This window comes from Rhipicephalus sanguineus, unplaced genomic scaffold (genome assembly GCF_013339695.2).
Source record: "Rhipicephalus sanguineus isolate Rsan-2018 unplaced genomic scaffold, BIME_Rsan_1.4 Seq462, whole genome shotgun sequence".
NCBI lineage: Eukaryota > Metazoa > Arthropoda > Arachnida > Ixodida > Ixodidae > Rhipicephalus > Rhipicephalus sanguineus.
In genome coordinates, this window is record NW_023615304.1 from 5,652 (window position 1) to 28,346 (window position 22,695).

Below are 22,695 nucleotides of genomic sequence, written 5' to 3' on the forward strand. Positions count from 1 at the left end.
TTATGCGCACGCCTGGCTTTTTTTTTTGTGAAAAAAATTTCATTTAATAGCGCATAATGCTCGAGGAAACAGCTCAGAATGATTATAGTATTGACAGAGAGAGGACTCGAAAGGAGGATGGTAATTTTGCATCGCACACGAACTGTTTATTATTATTATTATTATTATTATTATTATTATTATTATTATTATTATTATTATTATTATTATTATTATTATTATTATTATTATTATTATTATTATTATTTACGCGGGAGGCCATGGGCAAAAACTCTGGCTGCTTCTTACGGATCATATTTCGTGAACGCAATTTTAGTTTGAGTAGCGGATAAAATGACTGGGTTGACTTTTCTTTGTTTGTGGTGCGCGGGTGTTCTCGGAAGTATCCTAGCTGCAGTTTCGCACGTGCAACGCAGTTTCGGAAGAGCGAATGCATTGGCGAGCGTGAGGCAGGCGAATGCCGTGCAGCGATATGTGACTGCGTGTCATCCCGTGTCCCGAACGGCGGAGTCAGCCGAGGAGGTCAGGGCGAGAAGGAGGACCTGCCGAAAACTTGACCTCGTTCGCGGGCCGTTTCCGTTCGTCGTCTTGCATGGCCGTGCTTTGTTTCTGGGTCGTCCCAGAAACGGGAAGGGGTGGCGGCGATGCGCCTGCCAAGGTTGGCGGCCTCCAAGTCCTTCCGCGGGGCATACCGAAGACACAATTCCGGTACCTGTATCGCGTGCTGCGAAACACGCGTGCTTAGTAATGGCGGATTCCGATGACGTTGGTATACCCTACCATCGGGATATCTTGTGCAATGTTTCGAACGCCGATGTAATGTAAAGCTGCTGAACGGGGATGTTTCAACTCGCCAGCACACGAGGTCGTGTTAGAGCGCCTGGGCAGGGTCACTGCATACTTGACAACTTGTTACCGTGGATATCAGTTGAGGTTTACTTAATTCGTGGTAGTAATAGGCTAGGGGCAATGACGACATTCTGTATATTTATTCTGTATACCAAGGACAATAAATGACGAAACAAATGTTTGCTGGTGAAGTGAAAGCTAAGAAGAACGGTGAGCAGAATGCGCGTGCTTATACGAGGTCGGTTTTCAAAACATCACAAACATGTGCAAAGCGGAGGCCACGTGTTCGTGCCTGTGTGACAACGAGGTGCACGTTAGGGGCATTCCAGTTGGCGTGGTTCTCGTTCGGGCAATTAGTCGTCCCACTGACCGATATGCGCATAACTACGCTGTAACAGCGCAGAAACGCCATTCGTGCGAAAAAAGACGTTGCCATATGTTGTTCTTGTCATTCATTTAACGCTGCTTCACTAAAACGTCCTTCCGGGCGTCTTTCAGCGACCACCTTAGACGACGGGCGATTTCTTCATTCTCCGTTGTGGTCGCCGTCGCTTTCGCGAGAGGTCCTGGCAGCGGAGTCCTCGCGCGCGACCGTCCACGATCATCGCATGCGTGGCGCCGCGATGGGCTGCTCGCGATGCGGCCCCGGTGTGCGAAGGGCGTACGCGCACGGCGATAACCACGTGGCCGAACGAGGCAAGTACGAATTAGCTTCTAAAAATATCGATCTCGGCACGCACCGGAGAAGCCGGTCCCTCACGTAACGCCGCCGCTTTCTCTTTATTACATGCACAACATAGCCGCCTTCTTGCTTTATTACTGCCATGCTTATGATTGTTTTGTGAAATGGCTATTGTGCCGGCAAGGAAGAGAGTGAGAGGCCCGGAGAGAGGGAGAGAAGCAAAAAGCCGTAAAAGGGCGAAGAGATGTTGCACACGAGGAAGCGGAAGCGGGAAGTAGGCGACCCGCATTTCCGCGTCGGCTGTTCTCTATCTTGCATCACTTCCGCGAAGGCGTCGTTACGGCGTCAGGTGCGAGGGCGAGCGGCGCTGCAAGAAGAGGCGGGGGAATATTCCCCTGCAGCCGTGCTCGTAATTATTACGTGCCTCGAGAGGCGGAAAGTCACTCGCGGCAGGCCTTTGCTGGAAATCGAAAACCCCGAGGCTCTTTCGAGCAATGCCTCCCAGCAGCTGCCCTTCCTCGCCCGATGTCGCTGCAGCGGTTACGTCGTGGCTAACAGCGCGATTAACCAACTCGCCCAGTATTCCATCCTGTTAGCGGTTACGTCGGGTCAGTGATATCGAGGAGGGCGGCATTTCCGATGCCTTTCTGGCGCGCGTGCTGCTTGCTGTAGGATGCCTTCGTCCACACCGGCAAAAACCTTATGCGGCTCGTATAACAGCCGGCATATTATGTGGGGCTCTATGTGGTATGAGCCATTTCACTCTGTGAGGTTGGCAGACCAGCGGTCTCGTTGTTCGTAAGCGCGCTGCTCCTTGGGCGTGCTCACAGTGGGCGTTCGAGCCAAACTTGCCGCGCACGACCGCGCCAATACAGCGCCTAGACTCGACTGACGGGGCGAAACACTTACGAAACGCGTACCGCTCCACCGAAGCACTTTACGTGGTTTTCCATTACCTCCGCGATCCGCCCGCCTTTGGTCGATCGACGATTGTCAGATGATGACGTCACCACGTGACGTGATCGCTCAGAAGCCGCGAAATCAAGCAGGTGATCCACTTGCGGTTCCGCTGTGAACACGAATGGCACCAGAAGATACGAATTCAGTATGAGAGCATAGGCTCGCGCCGGTGCTCTCATTGGGGTTAGAGAAATGGACAGTAAATGATTCCATTTTACTGTCAGAAGACAGTTACATTTCGCTCGCAACATCCACTGTTTGCACACAATGACGTCTTGTTTCTGTTTTAGTAAAAGTTGTGTGCGCACTTCGATGTTGATTGCGACCTTTAATTGAGCAAACTATTCAATCATAGCACCAAACGAGTCTTGTTTCGTAGCCCTCTTCTTTATTTCTGCTGTGCCTTAGTCAGGGGCCCTGCGACAAAAATTACGCTTGTATTTTTCGCTGTTTCTTCTGGAACTGTGAATTCTACCGATATCGTTGCGCAAGTGGGAACGCCAAAAACACAGCTGTTATAATTTTACCTCATCGTAAAAACCAATTTGGTTTCGGACTTGAGCCACACGCAACGGCTTTTTTTTTTTTTTTTATGGAAAGTGACGTCTCTTCGCGTGGGAGTGCCGACATTGGCCGGGCGTTTTAATTGGTTTGACGTGAGAAGTCGTATGCAATATTCCTGTGGTCCCAGCTAGGCCCCACTATCGTGCGCTAAAAATGATAAAAACACTTTTCAGACAACCTGTGATACAAAAGTATTTCTGTTTTTAAGTGTGAAACTTCGAAAACAATTGCAAAACGACGCTTGGTGCGCTGCACAACGGCCACCACGAGGCGATACTTCCGGTATGACTCTATAAAAGGCGCGCGGTGATTGGAACACATGTTGGAACCTGCCACTGACGTCAGCGGCAGAGTGAAATGCAAAAAGGAACGTTTTTTCTCGTCGTCTGCTGAAGTTTTGAAGTTCGAAGACTAACAACTTCCGTCAGTTCTGAAAAGTTTTTGCGTTCATCTCAGCATTCCGCACACACGCACTCCAGCGTTGCAGAACGCAAATGAAATAAATAAATAAAAAAAAATAAAAAAAAAAATTGCAGGGCCCTTTTAAGGGTTCACCTGTAAGTCCAGTATTGCGTAAGTAAAGCAATGAATTACTCCCGTAACTGCTAATGTTAAGAACAATCATGTATTGTCGATTTTACAAATGAAAAAAAAAAATGAAAAAAGAAACGTTAAAAAGAACCAATACGTAACGACGACTACGTCGTTAGAGGCATTTTCTTCTTAGAACGATATGCACGTTACTGGAATATTTCCATTTTTTTACCACGTGTAAATGCTGCTATAAAAATCACAGCATATCCACGGAGTGAATGATGATGAGTAGGCGAAGCTGCGGAGGTTCATCGGTAAACCGTGAATCTTCCGTGAATTCTGCCCAGTACATCATCACCGACGTGAGATCGGGCGCATTTATACTAAAGGTTCGATGAGTTATGACGACTTGCAGCTCACTTTAATTTTACATGTACGCTGTGAATTTTCATTGTTTAGAAAACCATTGCTTTAGAAAACATCTGGCGTCTTTCGCTAAGCAGCTGGCGTCTTTTCGTTTTGCTTTAGAAACATCTGGCGTTCTTTCGTTTTGCTTTTACAAAACATCTGGCGTCTTTCGTTGGTTTATTTCATCAATCAACGGTGTTTTGAACAAAATTTTTATTGTTTAATCACGCACAGGAGAAATCTCACTAGGCACTACCTTGGAGGTAAACAGTGGCTGCTAATGGGAATGAGAGACAGAAGAAGTCGGCTTTTAGCTAACACTTACACTTCTGCTTCTACTAACGTTTCCTACTGGAACATGCCAATGGCTGCTAATGGGGAATGAGAGACAGAAGAATTCGGCTTTTAGTTAACGCGCACGCTGCGAATTTTTTATTGTTCAACAACGCACAGGAAAAATCTCCCACCGGCACCACCTTGGAGGTCAAACCGTAAGACTTGTTACGCACTACGACTACTACGACGACTACGAGGGACGAACGGGTGCCGCCTTAAGGAGCTTCGCCCCTAAAAACGTGCTTGCTGCTCGAAGTATACACTGCCTATAGCAACACTAAATGAATCTACACTGTCAGAGTATTCTTTCAAAACAGTTTCTTTTTATAGTGCGTATTACAACTGAATGAAAGGCCTCATTTCCTGAGTTTTCCTTCTGCGCCCCTTCTTTTCTGACTGACGTCGAAAGATTAGTGACCGGGACGTCAGTGTGACGTCAATGGTACACTTTACCGCGAAGGATCTAAACGCTATCTATTTTAAAGTGCGGTATGCGATTTTTCTTTTCCTTCGCTTTACGTCAGCTGTAGCCATAGTGGAAGTTGCTGACATCTGCAACGTCACGGCTCGCTGCTGTGGAGAATGGCGTCGGCGCCGGTATTTTGCTATTCGGTGCAATAACGTACACGTTGGCGATACTACGGTACTACGTGTTTGCCATTGTGCAGTGATTGCACTCCTGCTCCAAAGTGCGCCAAATTAGATTTCCTGCGCCACCCTAATAAAAATCGACATAAATTGCGCCAAGCCGCGCCAGAGTGTCAAGTTTGACGGTTTCCGGGAATGGCATCACCGGCGTTTCAAGACATGTGCAGCTTGAGCTTGAGGCCGCCGAGGTCTCAGCTACAGATCAAGGATTTCTCTACAGACGAAACAGCGCTCTTGCGCAACGTTTAAAGGTACTAGACTGCATGCAGCCATACAACAGATGCGACATGTATAGGTATGCGTTGCTCGCACGTGCATGCCGATTAAGCCACGACGCCATACACGGTGCCGACTCAGCTTCTATTGTGAGGGAGGTCTGGGGTTCTCAGGCACCCCACCAGTAGTGACGAGGCGAGTCAGACCTGCTTTGCTAGAATGTAGGGTTGTGTGTTTGCAAAATGTACAGACTTCCATGTGCCTCATGGACCGATGTTAAAAGTTCAGTCCACGCAAAAAAGCGCGCACTGTTTGGTCGGCGTTACTCGGTGTGGAGGGCTGCCTGTCCGATGCGTCTTCCGCTACTGAGTTTGGCGCTGAGGTAACCTGCGATGGCACCACAGGAAAAAAATATTTGGGGCCGCCGCACGTGCGTCTTCGCACTTGAATCATTTTGCGCAAGTCTCTGTCACTCCTGGCCGTCGATACTGTTCAGAACAGCCGTCTTTGTCCTTGATGTCATGGTTACCATAAAATAGTGGTTTCACCAATAATGCTACGCATCTTTCAATCACCAAGGCTTTGTTTTACTTTGAGCTTTTTTACGTCAGATACCGCCGGGCACCATGACAGAGACTGGGGTTCGCTTGTTTCAAGTCTGCAAAAGAAAAAAAAAACACCTTTAAAATTAATTTGCCCTTTTGTATTGAACGATGCCTAAAACAATCTAATAGCCGTCTTGTTCTCCCTCCTTCTTTATTTCCCTCTCCATCTTTGCTCTAATCCTTTGATGGACTTCAAGCTCTGCTGTTGTGCAAGTCGGCTCGACACTCCCAGCAGAGGCTGGTGACTTCTAAGCCAGTCGGTGGCGGCAATTCATCCGCTGACGTCGTGTGTTCCAGAAACGCTGCTGGTAGATCGCTTCAAGCGCCACACTGCATGTAATTAAGGAAATGTTCAACAGTAAATCAAAAGGTTCAATACAGTGGACTCAGAAGAAAAGGAGGCTGGCTTTCGCCTTTGAGTCGGGGAATGCATAAGAAGGGACCTTGTGACTTTTTAGCATCGAGGCACTGTTGTACGCCGTGGCGTTTCTCTCCACTTCTGCTGATTTGACGTGCAACATTTTATTAAGATAATTTCTGGCATGAGCCCTGCACACTGATGACCACATAATTGTGTTTAGGATGTTATTTCATAGTATTCAATTTTATTGACCCAGTATTCTGTTTAATTGACTGTGCCGAAGAAAGGTCTGCAGAGTTTATTTCATAACATCCAACTCCATGACGCCCAACTTTTTGCATAATCGTGGGAAATAACGAGTGCTCTGGCGAGCATTTTTTCCATGTGATTTGCAACAAATCGAGACGCTTATCCGGCTCTTCATAAGAGTCCCATAATAATTATTCGGGTGTCTAAATGTAAATGCAACTTGCTCCTCGAATGTACTCCCGAATGTGAAATTAACTGCTACAAAATGAAAATCTTGCTGCTCCAAAAATTACTCCCAATCAGAAGTCCTCGGTAGCATCTCTGCATTATGGCAAGAGCGACTGTTTTATTTTCGCAGATGCATAATTTGCTAATACATATTGCTATTTCGCCTCCCTTTAAACAAAGAATGATTTTAGCACACTGCTAAACAAGACAGAGCTAGACAGAAGAACGACACGGACATATTCTTCTGTGCTCTGTCTTGTACACTAAAATGGCAAGATGGATTACCAGCGTGCCGAAGCCCATGCTCCTTAAAGAATGATAGGGTTAACTTTATTTTAAATGCGTCGTCAGCCGGAGACGCTCGCGGCTTTATCATTTTTCTGCGAGAGATGACGGTCGTTCTTTGCAGCAGTGCCTGCTTTCAAAAAAATTGATGCCGACAAAAAAAGTCACAGTCTCGCCGCAAGGTCGAAGCAATGAATGCGACTGCAACAAATTGGAATGTTACATACGAAGTGAGCCTAGCAGCTAACTTTTTCTGCAACCACGGCCGCTGCAGTGAGTGAAGTGACTTCGTGTGGTCTATGGCTTCAAGGCAAACTTTGCGATGAAAGCGCAACACGTAGGAAGCCATGGCCAATCTGTAGAACCCCCCCCCCCCCCCTCAAGAGAAAGGCGTGCGAGTACAGGCTGGCTACCGCGGCCTGTAGTTCAAAGTACGGTGCCGAAGGCACGCAGCCCCACTCGAGCGAAAGACGGGCGACGCCTTCTAAAGAGCGCCCTTTGACCCCTTGCGCCATCTCACGGCTGATAGTGAACAAGCCTCTGCAACGCTGAAACACCTCAGAGATTTGCGTACCACCAAAGTTATTGTGTATATTTATTATATAAATAGCGCGCCGTTAGTACGCTGGAGGATGTATGCGTGTGTGGCCGAGTGGCTTAGCGCCTCAGGCCGTGGAGCGAGGAGTCGTAGGTTCAAATGCCTGCTCGCACGCTTCGGAAAATTTTTCTGCTGAGCTATTGTCCTTATATATATATACACGACGACTCGAAAGCGATCTTCTTCTCAGTCGATTGTATTGCGCGACCTAATGACGTCATCGCCGATCCAGCGAACCGGTGCGCGTTAGTTCCGCGTTTTTCCTCTGTTCCCCTAACCATCCTGTACACAATCCTGGCCACCCATCACGACCGAGCGCTCCATTTGAAACCGCGAGTTTGAAAAGGAAAACTGGCATTTAAAAATATCCTCCGCTGGAAGAATTCCGTGGATAGAGGAAGGAGGCTAACGAAGCACATGCCTGGTTGGCTACCCTACATTTGGGTAAAAAGGAAGAAAGAATAGTTGGTGTGAACAGACAAAACAGGACCACACGCTCACAATTGTCCACTAGACGTCAGGAACAGCGCTTTCGTGGATGTGTCGAGCATGTGCGAAAGTGGAGGTGCCAGGATCTTGAGAAACTGCTCTGTTTCGAGGGTGGGAACAGAAGGTGTACAATCGCCTCCTCACAGCCGCAAAAGTTGCATGTCGTACTGTTGGCCACTCCCGTGAAGAAAGCATTCGTATATACTGCGCCCAACCGCGTGTATGCGGTGCAGTACTGTTTCGTAACGTCCGGGCGGCAAACCAAGTCTCAAATGATCGGTCCAGAGAATGTAAACGAGAAACCGGCGGTGTTCCATTGTAAAAGTGTGATGTGTCGAGCAAGTGGCCGTGCAGCGTCCGCTCTAGTGCAGCTTGTTGACCAGCCGAGCGCGCAGCTTCACCGACGCCGCCCTCGCTGCGGGAGAAGTACCCGCAAAAGAATGCATCGCTATAAAAAATAAACACCAATGCAACATTGCGCCGGCATAGTCAATCTTGAGAGCTGATACTTCCTAAATGCCACGCTGTGCTCGATGAACCCCGCCATATCTGTAACTTGTCACTTATGACTTTTGGTCGCGTAGTTATTAATACTCCAAGCTATTATCGCAGCCGGAAAAATTACTGACGCTTAATATAGTAAATCACTGTACATACTGTATTCATTTTTCTTCTTGGACGAGGCATATAATGAGGGGGAGAATTAATTAGCACCACCGTGCAGATAACGAGATCAGTTGCTTTTTTTCGTGTTGTAAGACGAGCGCGAACTTGTGCTTTACACGAATTTCTACATGGTGTCTTGGGACAACTACATCAATCAGTGGCAGCCAGCCGCTGTGTGCCTTGCTCAGCACAGGTGAGTGTTGTGCCTGGGCAGTTGATATTCCACAGATTGTGTGCCATCCTTTATGGCCGCACTTTTAGAAGCATGATGTTTGAGAACGAATTACTACAAATTTTCCGGTCTGTGTATCACAGAAAGAGTGCGGGATGGCGTTATTATTATTCGACAGCAAAAAATGGTGGATGACTGATTTTTTTTTTTGGCTTTTTTTCCCAAAGAAAGGCAGAGGAGAGAGAGCAAAGGCAGGGAGGTTAGCCACTTAAGCAAAACCCGGAAATGGAGGAGGGTGAAAGCGAGAGAGAAAGAGAGGGGGTACAACGTCACAGCCTCGCTTGTGCGGTAGTCGACATCGCTATTATATATTAGTCTACAGCCGCTTGTGCAAACGTGTTAAAAAAAATTAACAGTAGACACCCCTAATTTGAAATGGGGGTGGCCTTAGCTCTGACGCACCTTAAGTCTGATGGCCCCACCATGCGTTTTGAAGGCTCACGTAGCCTCCGCTTGAGCCCCTTTGTGGCAGGAGGCGCACCTTTGCTCGAGCTGCGGTCACCCGTGCGGTCGTCTCGCACCTCCGCAGAGTCGTCGTGACGAGGCATCGAGGTGTGGTTGTGCGCGATGTCCTCCTCCGTCATCCACAGTCGTGAACAATATGAAAGGGAACACATTGAACTCGTGTTGAGGCAACGATTATTCCGACTGTACGGATACTAACGTGATGTGTTGGCTGCCAGGAAGCACCTTTCTGCTCAGTGTTATTGTTGTGAATGCTTTTGTGCTGGCCATCTGCTTTTAACCCCTGTGACCTCTCGAAGGTCATTGAATTGCTCCCTCTCATATTGTTGAGGACTTTGCATACGCGTATTATAAGCGAGGTTGGCAAGCTCGCTGCACTTCCGTGACGGCACTGCGACTGTGCGTGAAATATTTATGCGTGATATCTCAGGCGCAAATGGTGTCTACCTCTGACAGCGTGAAGAAAGCCCTAGACGTAGCGAATAATTCCAACTGGGCAAGATGCTTTATCAATTGGCCGCTTCACATTAATGAATACATTGAAATGCGCCGTCTTAAGGCAACCTTATTGTCGTATTTCTTAGGTTATTCTATAATAATGTCTTCCTAGGCTCGGTGGAGCTGCAAACGCATATGCCGTACTGTAACTTTGCCATTGGCATGATCCAGGGGTCTTGATTGACAGTCGTCAGCAAACCGCGACGCTATCGGCATGTCACCTCACCAACTCACCGTAACAGGCTCAATGCCGCATGTGAGGGGAGTGATATGATCCGGCGCAAAGCCCTCATCGCGTCCTTTATGCAGAAAGGAGTCTCTATAGCGAAGCACTGTGTAGTTGCAAGCAGGGTTTATGGAGTGGACGGACGCAAGACGCACTTTGCGAAGCGCGACGCTGCCCACGCGCATGTTTCCACTTTATAGCGTTGGCCAGAATATAAATGGCTTCGCTAGCCGCTCGCGCACCGCACCGTTGAAGGAGGTCGCATTGCAAAAAGAGGTGCAGTAGCAAGTGCATTTGCATTCCCAGTCGCTGCAGCAACAGCGGCGGCCACTGTAATGCATACTGATTGTCGACTTGCGGGCGTCGACCCATTGGCCCAGATATCGCGGTCGCTTCCCCAGGAAGTGCTGCCTTTTGTTTTTGCCGACGGATTCTAATAACCGGCGCATTTTACCTCGCAGTTTCCGTTCGGCACGCAACAGGGGACGCTCGCTGATGCAGTGCGTGTTGTTTTTTATGATCGATCTTGACACGGCTGATAGGCGGGAGCCGACGTGGAGGGGCGGTCCATCAATTTGCCATCCGCGCTGGTTTCAATTTTTTCCCCTGCAGAATAAGGCAGTTAATTCTGAGACCGCAGCCCTGAATCCAGGCCATGGAGTGTAGCCGCGATGGAATGCTTGACGGGCCGATAAAGCTGAAATGAAATAAAGGCTACAAAGAGATCGCTGACGTCATTTGCAGCACCAGCCCCGCGTGAATCTATACACTCTACAGTATTTGCTTGTTAGTAAAAAATACGAACGCACTTGATCTGAAAACAACACGGAGGCTCAATGCGGAAGTTTTTGCGCCTTCGCTCTGTGCGAAGAAGGAAATGAAAAAAAAAAAATATGACACGAAGCCTGTTACGTCACCATGAACCTCACCACTGTCGCGGTTACGGCCAGTCTGCATAATTAACAGGTTCTAAATCTTAGTATGAAATAGAATTATAAGATCGCATATGATTCCTTACTGTCCCGGGATGTTTTACCACATGCGTAACATATAAGACGTGGACAAATTAGAGAAGGTGAACAACACGATAATTACGCCGAGCGTTTGCGAGGCGGTACATTTTTCTTGCTTATTTTTCGGTGGCCCATTATTGCATCTGCTGTAGCCATTAAACGATTTATGTATACACAAAGTTTATATAAAGAGTGCTGTTTCTTGGGCGAGTTGGAAATTCATTCTCAAAAAGGGCACCAAGTGCACTGCGAAGCCGGATAGCAAAAAGAAAAGTGCTAAACTTGGCCGTGGTCACGCTCAGTCCAACAGCAACACTGTATAGCGATCGTCTGCTCATGTCACCGAGGCGGCTGCCGTCGTCTGCTATAGCGCCGCGACGGCGAACCACTGGCAAGAAGAAAAATAATAATAAAAGAAGTACATCAACAACGATAAGCACGAAGAGAGTTCATTGACCTTTTACGTATATCGTCCTTTCTCACCATAGTCCCGGAGCAACGCTTCGCCAAGACCGTCGCTGCTCGTCACCAGTGCGCATCGGCCCGTTTACGCAACGCCTCCGTTATCGCACAGCGCGAAAAGCGAGCGCAATCGTTTCTCAGTGGTCGCGGATGAGAGATTGTAGCTATCGCAGCAGACTTTGTCGCCGGTAGGCACGCGACTATGCGCGCTGTGTCACCTGTAAGCAGCGTGGTGGCCAACCAGCGCTGTCCGACTCGAACGGGAGCTATGCGGATGACGTCATCCGCGTAGCTGCAGTGGAAAACGCGCGCGTGTTGAGTAAAGCGAGTGAAAAATGTTTGCGAATATATATATATATATATATATATATATATATATATATATACTTTGGGTATGAAGATCGATGGGTCCGGTACGATAGATGAGTGAGAAGGACTCACGTACGAAATGTAGTTTTATGAACGTTTCGATATATATATATATATATATATATATATATATATATATATATATATATATATATATATATATATATATATATATTTGCCTTCCAGATACAGCTACGTGATTTGTTTAAGAACAGTGCTTGGCGCGGGTCATCATGCATTGTCTGTCTGCGTCGTTAACGCTTTTGCAGTTAATCCTCGAATGGCCTTACTATCGGATTCGGGGCATTCATGCCTCGCGAATCACTGACTGTGCAGATTTCTCTAATCCGTCAAGTATGAGCGCATTTACAGGGATCGCATTTAGGGCGATATTTCTACTCCTTCAGGCACCAAGCCAGAAAACATGTTGTTCTGCAATTCTAAAAAGACAGGGCGTGCAAACACAGACACAAGAAAGAAGTCAGGACACCACAAACGCCGGCTAACAACTGAATAGATGCACAACGGCGGAAAAGAAAGACGGCGCGAAAACGTATCTGCGCATGCCCATGCAACAGGCGAGCCTATCGATCCGGCACGTGTGGGGGCCTACGCGAAAGATAATTGTTAGGGCATTTCATTTCATCTTTATGCAAGTTAATCGACGGTTGGCTCACGCATGCGCTACCACTATTCTCGATATGCCATGCCACAGTCATCAGACGCGTTTCTTCATTCTTCTCTCGGTACAACACTGCGCATTCATCGAGTTTTGGCGTGAACTTGCAATCTCGACAATATAAAGATAGATTAGAAGGTGAGCCTCCTGTTAGCGATCTCTTATGTTCCAACAATCTCTGGTTGATACATCGGCCCGTCTGTCCTACGTAGAAGCCGCCGCAGCTGAAAGGAACCTTATACACCACACTTGTACGGCGATCAGTGAACTTGTTTGTGTGTTGTACGAAACAAATATCGGTTCGCTTCTTGTCTTTTACTCGCTCATTCTTCCTCTGCACAGCGGCACAAATCTTACCTACCTTATTGGCAGCCGTGAAAACAGCATTAACGCCGTATCTACTTCCTACTTTCTTTAGTGAGATACGCAATGAATGTACGGTATAGCTTCGACACGTTTCTCGGTATACCTACGACACGCTAAAGACGACCGAAGCACGACACCGATCGCCTCAACAACGACGTGCTCGGCGACGTTCTCCGCTCACCAACCGTCCGGGTTATGACTTCAGCCCAGAGCGCGCGCTCACTGATGCACGTTAGTGCGCACTTTAGGTGGAAATGCCGCAGCCTTCTAAAGTTGTTCCCAACTATATAGTTGTGCGTCTGGATTGTCCAGTCAGTATTTCTGGTTTGTACGTCTTCATTTATTATGTAGTGTATAATTTTTTTAAATTACCATTATTCTTAGCGCTCGACTCTTAACCATCCCCCCGTAGTGGTTACGTGGCACGTTTACTGTGACAATAGCGAAAAATCGGAAACTGGCCAAACAAGGTTCGCCTGCTTGTGCCTCAACGCCGACAGCCTTCGCAGCTTTGAAACTTTATTCATTGCAACATTTTACCATTCTGATGGTGAGGGCGCGCAATCCTGGTGCCCTCTCTTGGTACTCTGGGTCCCACGTTCGCTCTCTTGCGATTGTGTCAGATTTGACCCTGATATGTTCCTTGCATAGAGAGACGGCCGTTGAACGGCAAGGTAGCAAGTGGGTATTCCAAAAGGACTTCTTTTTGGGCGGGTTGGTGCTTGGATTGCTTAGGTATGCTTGACTGCGCGGGCACAGTTGAGCCAGTAAGTTGGTTCAACTGTGCCCGCGTATCACACGTGACGAACCGCGGGGCTGCCAGAAGCAGCTCGCAAAACCTTTCAGGCGCTGTGCACAAGTTGCGGTCTGTGAGACACTCCTAAGCTGCGGCAAGTCCTTCATTGGGCAAACGGGGCGTTGCATTAAAGACAGAGCGAAGTGCTAATACGCGTCTTCCCGCACATTGTAACGCCTGCTGTTGTGTACCATACTTTGCTCAAGTGCCGATGCTCGGCAAAAATAAGACACAAGCTGCCGGAGAGTTGTTGGAAGCCTTCTGTATCAAAAAGAAAGGGTCTGCTTGCGTCAGTAACACATCTGTAGCATCGCATTCTTCAGAAATGCGCTTTCTTGGTAACATGTTGTCTTGACCATGTCGTTCCACGTCATACGTTGGCTCTTTAAGCATGTGCGTAAGGTGTCGTTCTTTCTTTCTTTCTTTCTTTCTTTCTTTCTTTCTTTCTTTCTTTCTTTCTTTCTTTCTTTCTTTCTTTCTTTCTTTCCTTCCTTCCTTCTTCTTCTTTCCTTCTTCTTCTTTCTTTCTTTCTTCCCTCCTCCTCCTTTCTTTCTTTCTTTCTTTCTTTCCTTCCTTCTTTCTTTCTTTCCTTCTTTCTTTCTTTCTTTCTTTCTTTCTTTCTTCCCTTCCTTCCTTCCTTATTTCTTTCTTTCTTTCTTTCTTTCCTTCTTTCCTTCTTCTTTCTTCCTTCCTTCTTTCTTTCTTCCTTCTTTCTTTCTTTCTTTCCTTTCTTTCTTTCCTTCCTTCCTTCCTTCCTTCCTTCCTTCTTCCTTCCTTCCTTCCTTCCTTCCTTTCCTTCCTTTCTTTCTTTCTTTCTTCTTTCTTTCTTTCTTTCCTTCTTCCTTCCTTCCTCCTTCTTCTTCTTTCTTTCTTTCTTTCCTTCCTTCCTTCCTTCCTTCTTCCTTCCTTCCTTCCTTCCTTCCTTCCTTCTTTCCTTCCTTCCGTCTTTCGTTCTTTCTTTCCTTCCTTCTTTCCTTCCTTCCTTCCTTCCTTCCTTCCTTCCTTCCTTCCTTCCTTCCTTCTTTCTTTCTTTCTTTCTTTCCTTCCTTCCTTCCTTATTTCTTTCTTTCCTTCCTTCCTTCTTTCTTTCTTTCTTTCTTTATTTCCTTCCTTCCTTCTTCTTTCTTTCTTTCTTTCTTTCTTTCTTTCCTTCCTTCCTTCCTTCCTTCCTTCTTTCTTTCCTTCTTTCTTTCTTTCTTTCTTTCCTTCTTTCTTTCTTTCTTTTTTTCCGTCTTTCTTTCTTTCTTTCTTTCCTTCCTTCCTTCTTTCTTTCTTTCTTTCTTTCTTTCCTTCCTTCCTTCCTTCCTTCTTTCTTTCTTTCCTTCCTTCTTTCTTTCCTTCTTTCTTTCTTTCTTTCTTTCTTCCTTCTCCTTCCTTCCTTCCTTCCTTCCTTCCTTCCTTCTTCCTTCCTTCTTTCCTTCCTTCCTTCCTTCCTTCCTTCCTTCCTTCCTTCCTTCCTTCCTTCCTTCTTTCTTTCTTTCTTTCTTTCTTTCTTTCTTTCTTTCTTTCCTTCCTTCCTTCCTTCCTTCCTTCCTTCCTTCCTTCCTTCCTTCTTTCTTCCTTTCTTTCTTTCTTTCTTTCTTTCTTTCTGTCTTTCTTTCTTTCTTTCTTTCTTTCCTTCCTTCCTTCCTTCCTTCCTTCCTTCTTTCTTTCTTTCTTTCTTTCTTTCTTTCTTTCCTTCCTTCCTTCCTTCCTTCTTTCTTTCTTTCTTTCGTTCCTTCCTTCCTTCTTTCTTTCTTTCTTTCTCTCTTTCCTTCTTTCTTTCTTTCTTTCTTTCTTTCTTTCTTTCTTTCTTTCTTTCTTTCCTTCCTTCCTTCCTTCCTTCCTTCCTTCCTTCCTGTAATAACTGGGCCGCAGCATATACAACACGCTAGCTGGTGGTGGAACAACGTTTATTGATGGCACAGCTGCAATATATATAGTGCAGGGGGGAAAGGGTGTTGGGCAAGGGAAACATGATATCTTAGTTCGTGGCAGGGGTAATCAAAGAGGGTGCAAGACGGTGCGCGCGCACAGCTGGCTTGGCTGGTCCGTAGCAGCGAACAACAACTAAACATAACATTTCTTCCCTCTTAATATCAGAACCGTTGTATAGGCTTCCGGATCCGTTTCGATCGCCTGAGTAGGGGCAGCTCCTGGTCCGTGGTAGCCGCCGTCGCTTCGACGTCCGGTACCTGCTGCGCCAGTCGATCGAAGTCGTCAATGTGGCCCGTCGGCGGCTGTTCCGCCGCGCTCGCTTCCTCGTCCTCTCCGCGAATATCTGGCGCTTTCGGGGCCCCGCTGGTCGCACCAGACGAAGTGGGAGTACTAGTTGGGTGAGCTCGCCCGTCTGACCTCTCACTTGCCGTGGTTCCATAGGCCGTCCTTCCAGGTGTACCTTCATGACGGTGGCGGACTTGGTCGACATGCCGCTGCACTACTCCGGCTGGAGTCTCCACCTTTACCATCCTGGCTCCGGACGTCGATTGTACGTGCCCAGGTGTCCATTTTGGCCCAGTGCCATAATTCCGCACGTATACACTGCTGCCTGGTGAGACAGCCCAGTCGTCAGTGCCTGCTGCAGAAGCGGTGGACCTGGGCGGCAAACACGTGTCCAAGCGCGAACGTAGCTGGTAGCCCAAGAGCAATTCCGAGGGGGACTTGCCTTCCCTTTGGGGGGTGCGCCTGTAATTAAACAACAGCCGTAATCCTTCCTTCCTTCCTTCCTTCCTTCCTTCCTTCTTTCTTTCTTTCCTTCCTTCTTTCTTTCCTTCTTTCTTTCTTTCTTTCTTTCTTTCCTTCCTTCCTTCCTTCCTTCCTTCCTTCCTTCCTTCCTTCCTTCTTTCCTTCCTTCCTTCCTTCCTTCCTTCCTTCCTTCCTTCCTTCCTTCCTTCCTTCCTTCTCTTTCTTTCTTTCTTTCTTTCTTTCTTTCTTTCTTTCCTTCCTTCCTTCCTTCCTTCCTTCCTTCCTTCCTTCCTTCTTTCTTCCTTTCTTTCTTTCTTTCTTCTTTCTTTCTGTCTTTCTTTCTTTCTTTCTTTCTTTCCTTCCTTCCTTCCTTCCTTCCTTCTTTCTTTCTTTCTTTCTTTCTTTCTTTCTTTCTTTCCTTCCTTCCTTCCTTCCTTCCTTCTTTCTTTCTTTCTTTCGTTCCTTCCTTCCTTCTTTCTTTCTTTCTTTCTCTCTTTCCTTCTTTCTTTCTTTCTTTCTTTCTTTCTTTCTTTCTTTCTTTCTTTCTTTCTTTCTTTCCTTCCTTCCTTCCTTCCTTCCTTCCTTCCTTCCTGTAATAACTGGGCCGCAGCATATACAACACGCTAGCTGGTGGTGGAACAACGTTTATTGATGGCACAGCTGCAATATATATAGTGCAGGGGGGAAAGGGTGTTGGGCAAGGGAAACATGATATCTTAGTTCGTGGCAGGGGTAATCAAAGAGGGTGCAAGACGGTGCGCGCGCACAGCTGGCTTGGCTGGTCCGTAGCAGCGAACAACAACTAAACATAACATTTCTTCCCTCTTAATATCAGAACCGTTGTATAGGCTTCCGGATCCGTTTCGATCGCCTGAGTAGGGGCAGCTCCTGGTCCGTGGTAGCCGCCGTCGCTTCGACGTCCGGTACCTGCTGCGCCAGTCGATCGAAGTCGTCAATGTGGCCCGTCGGCGGCTGTTCCGCCGCGCTCGCTTCCTCGTCCTCTCCGCGAATATCTGGCGCTTTCGGGGCCCCGCTGGTCGCACCAGACGAAGTGGGAGTACTAGTTGGGTGAGCTCGCCCGTCTGACCTCTCACTTGCCGTGGTTCCATAGGCCGTCCTTCCAGGTGTACCTTCATGACGGTGGCGGACTTGGTCGACATGCCGCTGCACTACTCCGGCTGGAGTCTCCACCTTTACCATCCTGGCTCCGGACGTCGATTGTACGTGCCCAGGTGTCCATTTTGGCCCAGTGCCATAATTCCGCACGTATACACTGCTGCCTGGTGAGACAGCCCAGTCGTCAGTGCCTGCTGCAGAAGCGGTGGACCTGGGCGGCAAACACGTGTCCAAGCGCGAACGTAGCTGGTAGCCCAAGAGCAATTCCGAGGGGGACTTGCCTTCCCTTTGGGGGGTGCGCCTGTAATTAAACAACAGCCGTAATAGGTTATCTTCCAGCGCCCCTTTTGTCATCTTGCGCAACCCATCCTTCACAGTTCGAACTGCTCTTTCGGCGGCTCCGTTCGATTGCGGATGGAATGGCGCTGTCCGCAAGTGCACGATATTATTCCTTCTTACGAACGTAGCGAACTCCTGGCTTGTGAATTGGGTGCCATTATCAGAAACGATGGTGTGTGGTACTCCGAACCGGCAAAACATGCTTCTCAAACAGCGAACAGTGCAAGCTGTGTTCGCGTGCCTCATAGGAACTGCTTCAATCCACTTAGTATGTGTATCAACCACCACAAGTATCATCTGACCTGCTATCGGCCCTGCAAAATCTATGTGGATCCGGGACCACCTGTCCAATGTTTTGGGCCAGCTTACTGGCGGGGCTGCTGCCGGCATGGGTAGGTTCTGCACGCAGTTTTTACACTGTGCCGACACGTCCTCTATGTCCCTGTCAACACCAGACCACCAGAACAATGACCGTGCGACCGATTTCATGGACGATGAGCCCTGATGCGTTTCGTGCAGAAGCTGTAACATCCTTCCCTGTGCCGAAGCCGGTATGACAACCCGGTTTCCCCAGTATACTAGCTTGTGGGCCCACGAGAGTTCTAACTTGCGGTAAAAAAACGGCAGCAGCGATTGCTCCATTCCTTTAGCAGTTCGCGGCCACCCATGCAATATATAGCGTATGACACGGACTAATACTGGGTCCTTGGCAGTTTGCTCTTGTAGTTCGTGGGTAGTGACAATACCTTCATCCAGGGCATCCAAGGACAAGACGTACTCGGGAGGGTCGCCATCCGACGGTGGACCTGAAGCCTCTGCTGGAAGCCTGCTGAGGGCGTCGGCTGTCAGCAGTTGTTTTCCAGGCACGTACTGTAACTTGTACTGGTAGCCGCCCAGGAACAGTGCCCACCGTTGAATTCGAGCTGCCGCCATTGTCGGTGTCTGGCGATCGGGCCTCAGGAGCCCGAGCAGGGGTTGATGGTCGGTGACCAAGGTGAACTGCCGACCTAAAAGATAATCCCGAAAACGAGACACGCCAAAAATAAGTGCCAATGCCTCTCGCTCCAGCTGTGAATAGTTCTGTTCCGCCTTTGTTAGCGTTCTGGAGCGGAATCCAATTGGCCTATGCTCTTTGCCTTCAGAATGAAACAGAACTGCTCCCACGCCATATGAGGACGCGTCGCATTCTAGCTTCAATTCTTTGTTGGGGTCAAAATGAATTAAGAGTTGCGCGTTCTTCAGGCCCTCCTTGGCTTTTTCGAATGCAGCCTGATGCGGTGGCAGCCACTCCCAGCGCGCTTTCTTTTCCATTAGCCGGTACAACGGAGATAACAGCGAGGACATATTCGGCAAGAAGCGCGCATAATACGTGATCATGCCCAAAAATGAACGCAACTCTGTGACATTACGTGGTCGAGGCGCTTGCATGATAGCCTCTACGTTCTTTTCAATGGGATGCAATCCTTCTCGATCTATGCGATGCCCAAGGTACGTGACTGAAGGTTGTCTGAACTTGCATTTGTCGGACCTAAGTTTCACTCCGTACTCTCGAAACCGTTCAAATACTTCCTTGAGTAGCCTTCCGCTGTCACTGCTACGCTCCGCCACCAACACGTCGTCAAGGTACGCTTGGACGCCGGTTAACCCGCTAAGTATCGCATCCATTTTCCTTTGAAAAATAGCCGGCGCTGAAGCTATGCCAAACGGCAGTCTGTTATAACAATACAGACCGCGATGAGTGTTAATGACACACAACTTGCGCGACGCGTCGTCCAGTGGTACTTGATTGTACGCGTCCTTCAAATCCAATGTGCTGAATGTTTCACCCCCATTTAGGGTAGCAAACATGTCCTCGACAACCGGCAGCGGGTAATGCTCCACATCACACGCTGGGTTGAGAGTGACCTTAAAGTCTCCGCAAATTCGAACATTACCATCTTTTTTCAAGACTGCTACGATAGGTGTAGCCCATTCCGCATGTTCTACCGGCGACAACACCCCCAGAGACACCAACCGATCAATTTCGCTTGAGACCTTATCACGGAGCGCGTAAGGAATGGATCTGGCCTTACAGAATTTTGGCGTCGCCGTCGCCTTGAGCTTCAGGCTTGCAGGAGGACCTTTGATGAGCCCAAGGTCTGCCGATAAGACGTCTGCGTAGTCAGCAAGCAGGCCGTTCACCAAGTATCCGGCTGAACTTGGAACGGCAGGCAAATCCGGCGCTGTCAGCTGTACAATCGGCACGCCCCTTTTGCTGAGCGCTGTTATTAGGTCACGTCCACACAGACTCGGTCCTGCGCAGTCAAGCACCATTAGTGTGCACATGACAGACACATTTTTGTATCGCACAGACAGTTCTAGTTCACCCAGCACGGGTAGCCTTCCCGCGTAGCACGATAACTTTAATCGAGAAGCCGTCAAGCGTGGCCACTGAGCTCTGTGTTGCTCGTAGATCTGGCGCGATATGACGCACACTGGAGACCCTGTGTCTATTTCCATGGGTAGTTCCACGTCTCCCCAAAGAAACTTGCGTCGTATCGGCGGTTCGAGTCCGTTTTTCTTTTCTGAGATCACGGTCCAAACTTGTGCTGCGCTGGCTTCGTCGCTATCCTCATGGCTAGACGCGGTTTGCGTGGCTGTCAACGCTTTTACACTCTGTACCCGCTTTCCACCTTGCAGGTTTGCTGTCGGTGCCTCATAGCACAATCGTGCCAAGTGCCCGCGCCGCCCACAACGAAAACAGCGCGCTTTAGCCCACCGGCAGGCGTTTTCATCATGCCTCGAGCTTCCGCATCTTCCGCACGTTAGCGTTGCGCTTCCGTTGGGGTTATCCCGAAATGACCGCGGACGGGCTTGCACTTTGAGAACTGCTGGTGCTTCTGCGCTCATCTCATTAGCGTCGTTTTCCGCCGCTTCCGCGGAAATGACTATCGCTTCGGCCTCTTCTAGTGTCAACCCTTCCTTCGTCAGCAGCTGCTTGCGCAGGCTATTTGAGCGTACGCCGCAAATAATCCGATCCCTTAACATTCGGTCTAATGCACTGCCAAAGTTGCAATTATCCGCTATGCGCCGTATGTCGACGAGGAACGCTTGAATCGACTCCCCTTCCTGTTGGCAACGCGTGAAGAACTTGTAGCTCTCTGCTGTTTCATGACGCTTGGGGTCGTAGTAGCTATTTAGGGCTGCAACTGCTTCAGCATACGTGAGAGAATTGGGGGTTTGGGGCGCGATTCGCCCAGCTAGCACTTGAACTGTTTGCGTGCTAAGAGCAGCCACTAGCAGTGCACGTTGCTTCTTCGAGTCGGTAATGTCGTTGGCTTCAAAATATGCCTCTGCCCTTAGAAGATATGGTTTCCACTTATCTCTGGTATCGTCGAACAGCGGTAGCTGAAGACAGGCCATGGTTCTCCTTGGTCCTTCACGTAGAGGCAGTCCAGTTTCACCACTGTGTTCGTCTACTTTCACCGCATGGTCGGTATTCGTGACACTCGTCGCCACTGTAATAACTGGGCCGCAGCATATACAACACGCTAGCTGGTGGTGGAACAACGTTTATTGATGGCACAGCTGCAATATATATAGTGCAGGGGGGAAAGGGTGTTGGGCAAGGGAAACATGATATCTTAGTTCGTGGCAGGGGTAATCAAAGAGGGTGCAAGACGGTGCGCGCGCACAGCTGGCTTGGCTGGTCCGTAGCAGCGAACAACAACTAAACATAACAGTTCCCGTTAATGGCGTTATTAATGTGGCAGAAAAACGCTTACAAACATTCTGCCATCATCCCCTTCTAGCAACCGTGCGGTGCACGAGGTATTAAATTAGCAGTTGCTTTTCATCCATTGTGATGGTGGTGCTTGCCTAACGTGAATTTTGGTTGGTGTGCTGGCTGTCTGCTTTATAACAATGCATTACATTTTGGATATGTATTCATATGACTCAAGCATACATTGTCTAGCCTTGCTCGCTCCTCCAGAAATACCCCAGAAAACGCAACGCTAGTTGCACTTCGTTTTGATGAATGTGAAGTCGGTGCTGCAGTGTGATATCCGGCGAACGTCAGACAGTGAAATGCCCCTTACAAATATAGGCGTGCGCACGGGGAGAGTGCAGCCCCCGCCCCCCTGATTATCTAAAGGGGCGAACATTCTGCCCTATACCTCCACTCCGTCGGACATTTCACGTAATTTTTTTATGCGCAGGTTTAGGGCTATGGATGTTTGTTGACATTAATGGCGGCCGAGCACGAAATCGGTCACTTCCACTTTTGAAATTGCGGAGCATGTTTTCTTAGGGAGTCGACCCCGCTGTGAGGGGGGGGGTGCTATGGTCCGACTTGACCCCCTCTAATGGAGAACCGCGGGGGGCACGCCAATGATTACAAACAACTTTCCTGGTGAGCCTAAGATATGCGCACTACGCAATTTACACTAATACAAGATACACACGTAAGCTTTCGTTCAAAGCACGGCATAGGCAGCAGGAGCAGCTTGCTTTTTAGGGGCGAAGCTCCTTATGCCGTGGGTCTGTCCATCCTCCGTTTGTAGCGTTGTAGTAGCCACCTCTAGCTCGTGAGAAGCGGGCGTTCTGGTATGCAGTAGAAGAAGACGACGTTGACGAGTGAGACTCTCGTGCGTGTTCGCCTGTGTGGCATTCTTTCTTCTTTACTGCGCGCGTTTCTGGTATGTAGTAGGAGAAGACGACGTTGACAAGTGACACTCTTGGCACGCTTTCTCTTTAGCTCTGAGTCGCCAGATGGAAGACAAGGCTGCGGAACGGAGGGCACGGAAGGCGG

At 48.4% G+C, this 22,695-nt stretch overlaps 1 protein-coding gene across 1 annotated transcript; it reads right to left on the bottom strand.

The window, feature by feature from the left end:
- Positions 1–15,862: 15,862 nt before the first annotated feature.
- On the bottom strand, positions 15,863–21,465 carry LOC119377431 (uncharacterized). Its single transcript, XM_049411592.1, has 5 exons — positions 19,976–21,465; positions 18,206–18,910; positions 17,646–17,775; positions 17,320–17,481; positions 15,863–16,064 (listed from the first exon to the last, which is right to left on the bottom strand). Exons 1-5 carry the CDS (start codon positions 21,303–21,305, stop codon positions 15,863–15,865), a joined length of 2,529 nt encoding a protein of 842 aa, XP_049267549.1. The 5' UTR covers positions 21,306–21,465.
- Positions 21,466–22,695: the final 1,230 nt, after the last annotated feature.